The sequence below is a fragment of the Haemorhous mexicanus genome, chromosome 5 (genome assembly GCF_027477595.1).
Source record: "Haemorhous mexicanus isolate bHaeMex1 chromosome 5, bHaeMex1.pri, whole genome shotgun sequence".
Taxonomy (NCBI): Eukaryota; Metazoa; Chordata; class Aves; order Passeriformes; family Fringillidae; genus Haemorhous; species Haemorhous mexicanus.
This window is the reverse complement of record NC_082345.1, coordinates 27962236-27975160: the sequence shown is the minus strand read 5'-3', so window position 1 is coordinate 27975160 and position 12925 is coordinate 27962236. Positions and strand designations below refer to the sequence as shown.

The 12925-nt window shown below is 37.2% G+C and overlaps 1 protein-coding gene across 2 annotated transcripts in view; it reads left to right on the top strand.

Moving 5' to 3' along the window:
• UBN2 (ubinuclein 2) overlaps positions 1-12925 on the top strand; it is a 51824-nt gene that overhangs the window by 12059 nt on the left and 26840 nt on the right. For both annotated transcript variants that reach the window (XM_059846589.1, XM_059846588.1), the window contains exons 4-6: positions 7123-7260; positions 8372-8484; positions 9456-9954. In XM_059846589.1, the coding sequence (XP_059702572.1) occupies positions 7123-7260; positions 8372-8484; positions 9456-9954 (750 nt within the window). The remainder of the gene's footprint in view (positions 1-7122; positions 7261-8371; positions 8485-9455; positions 9955-12925) is intronic.

Sequence of the window (12925 nt, the reverse complement as noted above, 5' to 3'; positions counted from 1 at the left end):
GCACTGGTGGTGATACCAGCAGCAGATCTGGTAGATTTTCAGGAGCATTTACTTCTGTCTCTTGCCAGAGTCCTTGCAAAATGTACACAAGGCAGTTGTTGGAGGATCAGATGGTTGCATCATGTGCTAGCTGTGGAAGCTATTGGGGAGAAATGTTGGATTCTCTAAAGATTGCTCTCCTTAACAAATCATGATGCCTCATATCTGCATTACAAATACAGACTAGTGAGAAAAATCTTTTTTTTTGCTTTAATCCCCATTTTTATATAGAAAAGAAGAAAAAAAAATATAGTGGGCCACCTGCAGTCCATGTTGCTGTTGCAGAGCTTAAGGGTTCTGTAATGTAGGAGTTGAAGTTCAACAAAACCTCTAATTCCATCATTCTGCCTTGCATACAAGAGAAGTGTTCAGAAAGAAAATCTACATGTCTGGCTTGCTCATCTTCTGTATGGCCAGCTATGAAATTGCCGTGTACCCTGAGATGTGTTAGAGCCAGGCCCTGGACTACTTCTTAGAAGACTCACTTTCTTACACATAAAAAGCTATAATATCCTGGGCACAAACACTTGAAAAGTGAATATGAGTGCTTCTTTAGTTGCTCCAGGATTAGCTTGTCTCTATCCCAGAAAAAAAATTTGAAAGCTTCCTCAGAGTTTTAGTCTTTTTTCTTGTTATAGTTGTGAAAGAAATACTGAGCTCTTTGGCACTGAAACAGATTTATTCCATAGCTTTAGAGATACTTTCCTTTTAAAAACAGTTTTTGAGGTAAATGCATTTGCAGGCAAGCAGGAAATCTATACGAGCAGCTATTCTTGAGTTGAACATTTTGACTGTAGTCAGTGGATTGTGGTAATTCCAGTAAAGAAAGAAAATCACAACTGGCTTACTATTGTTTCTAACTGCTCTATAGGGGTTAGCCTGATGGCAAGTCCTAATCTTTGCTTATCTCTTAATGGACCTATATAAAATGTCCATAACCTGCGAAGAAAGCTGCCCCTCCTTAGTGTTTCCACTGCTTTGATGTTGAAAATAGGTTTTGCTGTAGTGTAAGCTGCCCAGAACTACATTCTTTGTGAAGTGGAATTCCTGTGGAATTTTTCACCTACTCTATTTTTCCTGCACACACATACATGTCCAGCCAGATCAGGCTGATTACTTGCTCTTGTGATGACCTCTGATTATTTGGTCGGTTGAATACTCTCCTGGCAATGTAAGCTTTATATAGGTAGAGACTGCAAGGGAACTCTGAGCTTTCTGTTATGCAATACAGAAGAGGGAATTTAAAGCAATACATGGTGTTAATGAAAATCTATGCTGTTTTCTCTTACTTGATGATAACAAGGCTTGGATATCCAAACCAAAGACTTGCCCCAAAGACATTTCAAGTAGATAAATATAGAAAAAGAACTGTTGACCTACAAATCTATAGCAGTGTCTCTTGAAGCAGTGATACTAGATAGCCATACTGGCAGGAATTGAACCTAAATGTGGATGCCAAGAGCAGTGGGAAGCAGGCAGTTTAGTTCTTCAGACACCCAGGCCCCTGTGTAAATATTTGATCTAGTCTGCTATATTCATAGTTCCATAGTAGCCTTCTAAACACTGCTGTAAAAAGTCCTGTGCTGGTCACTAGAGAAAACCAGTGTATCAATGGTTTCTCGTACATGGAAAGTTTCTCCAAAAAGGTACTTCACCTAAAAGGAAGATCTGACTTTTTCTTTAGCTACATCTTGCCTCAAGAGCTCAGATCATCTTTAAAGAAAACCTTTCGAAGATTTTGTGTTGGTTTTAATAATTCTGGACACACTGTTAAAAGCATTGCTCTCTTTCTATCTGGGTTCCCTAGAATACTTTCCATAATTTGAGGGCTTGGTCTCTGCAAAAATTCTGTGTCATGAAACACAGTTTTCACATGTTTCCAGGATAAATTTGTCCTCATCTTGTATTCTCCAAACTGAAAAGGTATGATAGCTTTAATATTCTCTTCTCTCCTACCTTGGCTTGCCCCTAAAACCTGAAGCTGATGGGTTATCTTGGACAAAACTCTTGAATATCTGAGAAACTTTTTCCCAGCAAGACTAGCATCTCTTCAGGGAATGGCAGCTCAGTGTGTTAATGGAAATTTTTACCATTTTTGAGAGGTTCTGGGCCAGATGTAGTTTCAGACCAACTTGGTACTGTTCTCTCATTCTTCCTACCCTAAGGAGTTTGTTTTATGCTAACTATGGAAAGAAGTGTTGTTGTTTTAAAAAGATCACTGTCTCTTGAAAAATCCTAACAAAACAAGCAAGCTATCAACCTGCAAATGTTAGAGGCATTTACAGAAAAACGCTCCATAGGTTCCACTATTAAAAATACTTTCATGGCGTATTGAGAGAAGTTGAGCACTGTGGCATTTTTCATCTGGACAAGGCTGCCTTTGTAGACCTCAGTCGCAAACCAAACCTCATCCACACTGAATACATGAGGGTGCATGAAAGCCTCTGTTTTTAAGAGGTTCACTTACCGAGTGTTTCATTGGCTCTGGATTGGTGTGTTTATATTAGTACTGTCTTCCTTGTTCATTGTCACTTTGCCCAGGTTTGGAAGTTGTGTGTTTGGGGAGTAGCGCTTGCTTTGCCGAGTGCGCGGTGTCACCTTTAATAACGCGCCGTGCACGCTTCCTGCGTGTCTTCAGGGGACGCCTGCCGGCTGGCCCCTGACGTATCCTCTGCATTCAAGTGAGTACAAGGACATGTTTCAATTTGGAGATTCTTTGCTTTTTATCCTCCTCACCCCGAAATACATCTTGGTATGAAGTGGAGTATCAAACCAGTAGATGCAGATGCAAGAACTAAGCAGGTACAAGAGCCAAAATGGCTAGAGGAACAAAGGTAGTTGAATTTGCAGAACATGTCTCATGTTTGTTAAAGCAATAGTAATGTTTTTGTGCTCCTTCTGCAAAAAGTCATGCCCTTCTTTAGGAAAGAATAAGAATAAACTGAATAAATTGAAAATTCAGCACCTGCATAGGTTCTTGAAAACACCTGAGACTTGTATCTGGCCTGTGTAGTACCACTCTTTAAATCTGTAGGAGAAGGAAATAATAATGGTTGTAGCAGCATCTGGTATTTTGCTAGATTTAATTTTTCAAAGAGCACAAAATCACTTTTCAAAGTAATCTGAGCTACTAGAGGGGTAGATCATGGCCGGGGATCGGCTATTCTTTGAGTAGATAAATTTGTTTAAGCAGTACAATGAACCTATGTGTTTCCTAAAAAATGCACAAACAATATGATTACTAATGTAATACAAAGGGAGGTTTATAGCATGCCAGAATAACATATCTTTGATAAGAGCATTTGTCTTAAGTGTCATATATGGGAAATCTGCTCTTCATGTTAAATGAGGGGGAAAGTTTAACTTCTTTTCTGCAGAATCTTCCAGTAGTTCTGTAACATTCAACCTGGAGAGATTAAGTAATATGTTACATAATTATTTAACACTGAACTAGATTTTCATTGTGGGTCAGGTCAGAGCTCAGCCTCTGAAAGAATTGAGTTGTACAGATAAAAGTGGTCACATGGCTGGTCATACATTTTGTAACTTTGGCTGAAATGTTTTCAAGGTGAGAAGAATGTAATCTCTGTGAAGTGAAGGTCACTTAAGCTAATAGCATAGCTCTGGTGGCTGGTGGAAAGATACAAAAGGTGTTGGTCAAGATGGGAACAAAACAGGAGGGTAGATGTGTATTGATACTTCTCTCGAGGTGGTCAGGTAGGCTGATGGATTATGATATCTTGACTACTAAACTGTGATTCTCCTATGAGACTACCCTGGGCTAGGTATTATATATTTTATAATCTCTTATGCTTTTTTCTACTGTGCTCTGTCAGCTGTTGTTTTCCCTAGGGTTAAAAGAAAAACAAACCAGCCTGCCAACTTACCTGTGCATTTTGGAAGAGAAACCATCTTTATCACAGGGAAGCTCTTTGTGCTTGCTTTTTGATGTCTCCTTGGATTAGCAAAGCAATGCATTGCTTCCCTTTAACCTTGTTCAAGATTTCCTCGTAGGTTCTGTTATACTGTAGTTTTTGGAAAGAGTTACGTAGTGTTTTGAATACTTAGCCTTAAAGGATGGAAAAGCAAAAGAGTGCATTTCAGCTCTGTGCATCTTGAAGCATAGAGATCAATCAATTCTCTATGTTTTAAGTATCTGAAGTGTGTAGTTTCAGGCCAGCTTGGATATTTAGTCCATTTCACTGAAGGAACTGTATTTGACATGATTTCAGTAGCTTGGCCTTTATTCAGTGGGCTGCTGATGATCAGTATCAGTGAAACAGTTCCTTCTACCCCAAGCTGGTTAGACCTACCTCAAAAATAAACTAAGCAAGGTACAAAAATTATCCTTGCTAATCTTTTTGCTAAGTATTATATGTTATACAACAAATAATAACAAGCTACATTTGTTAAACCATTTGGACATGTTTGCACCAAATCTCATTTCCAAGACTTAGTACAGAAGTATTTAAAAACTTTTTCACTTCCAAACACTTTTTTGGAAGTTATTGTCTGGAAGGGAGATGAATGAGGAGAAGGATCACAGTAGAGTATCTGAGGATTGTGGTCAAAATACCTGGACTCATATATTAATATAAGATACTGCTGTGGGTCTGGATTTCAGGACTAAATTGGTATAATCCATAAAAATTCACTGTTCTTGGTATAGTGATGAAGTTCAAGCCAGTTAACTTATTTTGTAAAAAACTAAATTATTTTTCATAGCAAAACATTTCATTAGTTAAATAGCACTAAAAGCATAGTAATGTAGCTCAAGGATAATAGTTTAAAAATAACTTACATATGAACCTGCTTTTAGATGGTCAGACACTCTGTCAGTTTTGTTTTATCTGCAGGATGATTCCATAATCAGTTGTAGAACAAACCTGTGTTCACAGGAGTCAGTCAAGTCCTGTCTCTTTGTAGGACTGAGATTTTTTGATTCTTGCCCTTGAAATGTGTAAGGAAGAGCAAAACACTGTAAAGGGCTTTAAACTTATTTTTGTGCATAAGATAAATTGTGTGATTTCATACACAGAAAAACTAGTTTAAAGCAAAGGTCTTGAAAACAATAAGATTGAGAATTTGCAAGAGCCATGTTCCTTTTAACTGAGAGCTCTGGCACCACTTCAAAATGAAGCCTAATCTCTGTTACTAATACCTTATACAAACATAGTCATTTTCTGTTTAGTTAGGGCTCTAGAAAATAGTAAGCTTAGCTCAAAGGGGGGTGTACACTAGCTACACTGTGGTCTGCAGGCCCCTATGTCTAAAATACAACATGGAGTTAAAAGTTATACCTTGTTCAATAGGTTCAGGGTAAAAACAGATTTTGGTTAAAGAAAAATAGTCTTACTCAAGGGTTAAGAGGAACTGAATGTCAGAAAGGTCTGACAAAATTCATGGTCCTCAACAGAAGCTTTTGAAACCTCCTCTGCTTAGTTATACATCCACATCTTGCTGATCTTGCTTGCCTGTTGACTATTATGGAATACATTCACTCTGTATATTAAATGAATTCTGCCTTTCTTACTGCCTTGTTCCAGTGGATCTGTGCCACACAGCATGTTGATCATTCAGATAATTTGCTGTGATTCATGTGATTCATGATTCCTCGTTTGTGGACTGTCTTTAATCCTTACTTGTGAGTTACCCAGGCCTTCCTGTATTGCTCTGCATCTCAGTCTTTACTGTGTTGGCTTTTGCTTCCTCTGATAATGGTCCCAGCTTTGACCATGTGCTTTTTCCTTCTAACCTGTCAACCACTGTATTCTTCAGTTTTGGTCTTTTTCTGCCCCACCCTTGCCAATTCAGTTCACACCCTGTCAGCTCAAATGGGAAATGTCTGCTGAGTCTGTTAAGCACTGTGGATAATAATTGCTTTTCTCTAGTTCTATTTTCCTTGCACCTAATGAAGCTGCTTCTGAGAGCTGTGGAAAAAGCATGAGTTTTCTCTGAAATTCCTGCACAACCTCCACTCTGAAGTTTTCTCTGCATGGTCTTCCTGGTCTTTTAAGATTAATGACAAGTCCACTCTTAAGTCACTTCACTTTCATTTTGTTCCATTGATAGATTCTCTCACTTTCCTGTGCTAGCTTTTCAAATCATCTTAGGGTACTTTGTAAATGCTGTCACCACTTTTCCCATTTTGTCTTTCTGTACTGCTTGTTAAGTTCTGTGTTCCAGGAAGATAACAAGTGATGAGTCAGGGAAGTTTCTAACTACTTATTCAGATTAAATCCCTGGGTAGGGCTCCAGTTCAGGCTCTTTTTCCAGCTTCCTTGAAGTACATATTTGCTGGTTTACTTTCCTGGATAACTCTTCTTCCTTTCTAAAAGTCTTTAGTAGCCTAGACTTTTCAGGTCTTAAACCATTTGATCTTCAGTATATTTTACATGGCATGGAGGTTGTTGGTTGCGTGTAATAATAGAATTAATATTGTCATCCACTATACTGATTGTTGACAACTTTTTTTATGTCTTTGGATTTCAATATTTTTGAGATTCAGCTTTATAATTCTAACTTGGAAATTTCTTCATAAATACTAAGTACTTTTCAAAATAAACTATTGATAGTTTGAAACATTTTGTGGTTTTAAAATTGTCTGAACGAAGTGGGAATGTTTGCCTTCAAATGAAAAAAGTCCTGGAATTGTGGTATTTGTTTAAGAGGTAATGTTGTATTAAACATCTAAGATTGGAAATAAGGTAACAGATGCTGTGGTGAAGCTTGTTATGTCTTGGATAGCGTTTTTAACAAAAGAAAATTTCAGAGGACTTCTTTTAAAAGAAGTAGGGTTTTGAGCAGGGGACTGTGGTGAGTTGCCTTGAGAAAGCAGTAGTTTGAATGCTGTAATGCTGCCTTTTTGTTAAAAAAAGAGCATTGTGTTGAAAGGATACTCTGTGTTATTAATGTTTTCTGCTTCAACCAGTTAATTTTCTCTAAAATTGCTCTCCTGTTTCTATTCTAGCAAGCTGTGCTGTGAATTGGTATATATATTTTTGTGTGTAGGGACTGGTGAATGAAATACATGTTTCGTTTATTAAGAAATGCTGATAAGTTCACCTTCCTTTTCCTGCCCAGTATGATGAATTGGTTCCTGCATCCCTGACAACCAAATATGGAGGGTTTTATATCAACACTGGTACACTGCAGTTTCGTCAGGCGTCTGAATCAGAGGATGAAGACTTTGCAGAAGACAAAAAGCATAGGCCACCTAAAGTGAGTGATTTTAATTAAGGCTTTTTTACAGAAATAGAAGCTAGGTGGACATTGGAAATATTTTATACATTTAGAATGGCTCAGATGAAGAGTCCAAAAGCAGAATGATGCATGGTGATGTTTTATTGCATTTTCTGTTTTGTGGCTCATGTACTGGCATTCAATAACTAACTCAGGATGTCCACAGGCTGTCCAGTCTTGTAAAACAAAGCATCTGTTTAGGCAACCTGACAAGTTGTGTCCACCCACCTTGAAGTGACAGATGATTCTGTAAATTTGTAAGAATTTTATTATACAAGATGAGACCTTAAATTCATCAATACTGTTCGTAATTATTTTGCACAAAGTTTGCATGATACAAAATTGTTCCTAATATTGAGAATTTTAAACCAAATTTAACCATATTTAACCATTAAACCATATTTTAAATGGAAACACCTGTTAAAATAAACTCAGTTAATAAGAATAGCTATATTGAAATTATATACACAATCTTTCCAAACAGCATGCTGTTCTATAAACTTTGACAAGTTACAGTCAATGCAAACATAATTGCAATATAACATTTACAAATTGCATGCTATTTCTGAGAACTCAGTGCTTCCTGGTGTCCTTTCCTGCTCTATAACACTTAAAATTAAGGTTCTAGGTTCTTGTACTGACTCTCACTGTGATGCAGATGTTCTTTCTAGCAGCCTGTATGATGCTATGGTTTTGATTTGTGACTAAAATGGTGTTGATGACTGCACCAGAATTATGCCTGTTGCTGGCTATGCTTGCACAGTCTGAAGGCTTTCTGTTTCCCTGCCCTGCACCCTCAGATAATCTAAGGATCATTGGCCATACTGGCTGGGTAGCAGTCTGCATTTACCTTAGAGTATTTCTCTTACTAAAAACTCTAAATTTCATAAGTGTTTAAAATTTATTAATGTTTAACACTTGTCAGTAACTGCACTTGCTGCTAGGATTCCATTGTAGCGTTTGCCTTTACACGCATTGAGGTGTTTTTCCTGGCTCTGAATTCGCAAGTGTAAAGAAAACTGAATGTTTCTTGCTGTAGAAGTCCTTTAGGGTGGAAGAATCACTGTCCTTTATTTGATCTCTTTTCTAGATAGCAAAGTTGAAGGAAAGTGAAGATCGTGGAATGAAGAAACGCAAGCGAAAAGATGAAGGGACAGAAAAGGAGAAGAAGCCTCGGAAAATGAAAGTTCCTAAGCAGTTGGGGTGGGTTTCTTTTTCTTTATAAGAACACTTCACTTCCTTTTGAGGTTTGGCTTCAGGACTGTTGCCATACCAAGATTATTACAGCTCTTTTGAATTTTGTGCTTTTAAACTGTAATTAATAGCTTTTAGATTTTGTTTCAGAATTTGTGTGGGGTTTTTATATTACTCAGTCCTATGGGCTAAATTTTTGTCCCCTGAAACTTTGCACCAGGAATAATAAGGAAAGACAAATCACAGAAAATAAATTTTGAGTATTATGAATAGCATAAAGCATCATTGTCCTACCCACATCTAAGCTAGCACTAGGAATTGCATCTTCTGTTGAAAAATAATTTTCTTCCTGTCTCTTTGTTTCTTATCTGTAAAGCTGTAAATACAGTTTAATTATTATTACGATGTCTTTCTTACTGACTTTGTGCTTTCCTCAGTTCTGAGGCTAGCATAGAAAGATTAAGGTGGTGGGGCTAGATTAGGTGGCTGCTAGAAAACTATTGCTGAGTGGATGGAGGCTGTACTGTGAATATTCACATTGAATATTGAAAATTTATTGACCTAATTTTTCATCAAGGTGTCAAACTGGTGGAATGTTCTCAGTTTAAATAAAATATAGATTTTGGGCCTAAAAATATAAATATTTAGCAATTAAAAGAATTTTTTTAACATATATGCTGTACAGGCAACCTGCCACTGTTCAGCAGTATTGAGAGGCAAATTTAAGTATTTTAGTATTGTAAATCTGCTCTGATTTTTAACACTTGGGCCAACTTCTCCATAATTAAATTGAGAAATCAAAATGAAATAACCTTTGGCTTAATGTGTATAAAATGTAATTGATAAAATGGTCTGAAGATGGAAGCAGGAAGCTTCTTCCCCCTGATAAATTTTAATTGTACTAAACTTTGAGTTGTGCTGTTAAAGGTTACTAAGGTCTCAAAAGTCACACGCTAATAGAAGATTTCTTTCCTCTACAGAGTAATGGCCTTAAATTCACACAAGTCTGAGAAGAAGAAAAAGAAATTGTATAAAGACTCGCTCTCTCTGGCTGCCATGATCCGTAAATTTCAAAAGGAGAAGGAAGCCATGAGGAAGAAGGAGCCTAGTCCAAAACCTCCAGTGACTGTTGCAACCTCTACCCCTAGTAAAATTCCTTCCTCCTCTCTCAGTGCAGGAAATGATATCTGTGACTTGAATCTTAGGATCAATGATCCTGTCCTCTCCATTTTTGGTAGCACAAATGAACCTGAGCTCCTGCAAGAAACTGAAAGTGCCCTGGAGATGCTGGGGGACATTGACTTTGACAAGTTGCTTGACGGCACTTCTGATGGCAGCCCGGTCTCTGAGCTGTCAGGAGAGAATGGAAATGTCACTCAGGCAACCTACACCTCTCAGGTCATGACACCCAAGCAGGTGCCTGCCCTCCCTGAAGGTCTGCCTGTGCTACTTGAAAAGCGCATTGGAGACCTTCGAACAGTAAGTATGAATTCGCTGGTAGTGGATTGCATCCAAGAATCTGAGAGAACAAGGAAGAACAATTAGGACCTTAAGTGGCATCCTTGAATTGCTGGCTGAAACCTTAGAAATGAAGAACTGATGTTAATGGCAATCTTAAAGGCTGTGTTTATACTCACGTGAAAACAGGCAGAGATGATGCAGGTCAATTGTTTTAGCAGTATTTGTTTCACATTGCAAACAGGGTTTTCTAAATCTTTTGTGTACAAAATTTGTAATTTTCATTTATTTATGGGTTTTTCTCCATAATGGAAATACCAGTGTTATTTTAACTTGAATTATTATTTGATAAAATGGAATGGGTGTTTTCTTACTTTGGAGGAGGTTACCTGAAATATGACTGCAGCTTACAAATCCATGTATTTTGGATCCAGGTTTTTTGGCTTTAACTTGCCAGTTTAAAAAAAAGAAAAAAACACCAAAAAAAACCCCCAGAAACCACCACCCAACTACAAAAAACAAACCAACAAGCCACAAAACTGAACTTTTTCTTCTGGAAGGTTAGAATGGAATCTGAACTTCTCAAAAATGGGATGAAAGATGTTAAATTAACAAGTTATGAATATTCCAGTAAGTTATTGAAAGGGATCAGAGCTATTAAGGTATTACATACTCCTTGTTTCAGTTATGGTTGTTATCCTAAGTTGAGAATAAATCTGTTGCTTGTTCAGATTATTATATTAAAGCTTTTCCTTACTTAGAATAAAGTGCAGCTTTTCCTTATTTAGTATAAAGTGCAGCTTTTCTTTACTCATAGTTAACTGCTTTTTCAAAACTTACTTCCTTTTTTGGACAAAAAATAATGTAAACAATTCCAGAGTTTGTTTTGCTCTTACCTGTATAGAAATGTCTTCTAGTTTTCTTATTTATTTTTAAACATTCCAAGCTAAATACAGCCAAGGAATTAATATTTGCTGAAGTGAAGGAACTTCTATCTACCTTTCAGTATGCAGGCTAATTTTGCTATGAATCGACAATAAGCTTCTAGCAAAAGTGCAGAAGAGGATTAGGCCAAAATTCAGGAAGTTAGTGACCTACCCCAAGTTAATTTATATTGCTTCTCTGTATAACAATCTCAAACCAGATGGGAGGCATCTTTAATTCAGTGGCTCTTAAACATGACTCCTCATAGAATGGTTTGGGTTGGAAGGCCCTTTAAGATCATCCATTCCAATCCCCCTGCTGTGAGCAGGGACACCTTCCTCTAGACCAGCTGGAAACTCTTCCATTTTTGACAGTGTCTTCTGAAAGCTTCCTGGCTAAGCAGAGGAAGTTTAAGTTTATACTTGGGGAACAACTAGACTGTATGTTGACTTAAAGATTGCAACTTCCATACCTCCTATAAATTGCAAACTGACATCTTCAAAAAAGCACTAAAAATGAAAAGTCTTGTCAAATATTTACCCAACTCTTGCAGTTTTAGATCTCTTTAGCACAAAGAAAAGTTTATAAAGCTGTAGGAAGAAGCCTATGCTCTGTGGGTGGGGTATAATATATCAAGATTAAAAAAATAATAAGATCTGCAAGTCAATGACTAAAGGCAATAAAAACTTCCTGACTTCCTTTGGTAGATCCATGTGTTATAGTTCCCTGAGTGGATTATTCTGTACTACCATGACAGATGGCAACATTGTATACAAGCAGGAAAGTAAATAAAAGTGGTTTTTTTTATTTTGAAGGTCACTGTCAAGATAATCACTCTGGAAATAAAACCCAACCATAGTTTTAGTAATAGTGGTGAAGTTTTTGAATCTGCTAGTGTTGCTCTCTTTAAAAGCCAGCAGTGCTGTCCGGCATAATAGTATAATGCTGGAATTGCCTTTCAAGGTCTACCTGGGACTAAAATGTCAAAGCTTTTTCCTTCTGCTTTATATAAAACAGATGAAACTCTAATCCTTGTGTTAATTAGGCATAAAGGTAGTGGATTTAAGACTTTCTGACTTGTCTACCCTATCACTTGCAGGCATCTATAACTTTTCTAATTTTTTTAGCAGGACAAAGGCTTCAGTGTTCTTACACAGATAGTACCTTCCCCTGAGCGGCTGTATTTATGGTAGAAAGCAGTGAGTGGAATGCAGTCCTTGCAGGAACTTAAACTCCAGTATCAGTGTTCATGACTGAAGTGATAAAGCATTCAGACAATGGGCTACCTTACAGCTTTGAGTGTCACACTCTTTTCCTGTGCAGTTCACACAGGAGGAGAGGTAGAGTTCACAATTTTTAGAAAACATTTATCTTTCAAATTTAAGTGAGTCAGTTGCAAAGAGCAAGAACAGTAAGTATTTAATAGTAATAAATTAATTTAATCATGTTAACACTTGGACTTAATTGTAGTTTTTAGTTATGTTGTTGCAAGTCACTATTCTATGGGGTTTTTTAAGGGCTCTTTTTTCTCAGCTTCTGAATTTCTGCAGAGTAGATGTACACTAGAGAAAGATTCTTACTGATTTTTGTAAAATGGTGCAGGGAATTGGCTTTGTCCTATAAGCTGTCATTCCTTGTGAAGAAAAGAAAAATGTATCTAGGTGATAAGAACAAAGATAAAGGGATTCTGCATGGGAATTGCTGGGAGATCAGTAAAAACTTCTGATAAAAAGAACAAAAATGCCAGACAAAAATACTAAAGATGGCAAGAATGCTGGACGGCAGCAGAAAAGAGGGATGAGGTATTCCTCTAGCATGTATAATCCTGTTGTAGAAATTGCAGTGAAGGTTTGAGAGAGCTCTTAGAAAACTGGAGAGATGCAAGTGGATGAGGCACATTACCGGCAGAAAAAGATGGAGTAAAAATGTGTTAGTTAATGCTCTTGCCTTCTTGACCTGTCAAACAATGCTTCTCTTTTTAAAACAGAGATAGTAGAGTGGTGGTGGTGATGGTGATAAAACATTTACAATTTTCTTAATGGTTATTCAAAAGATGAATGTGTTAACA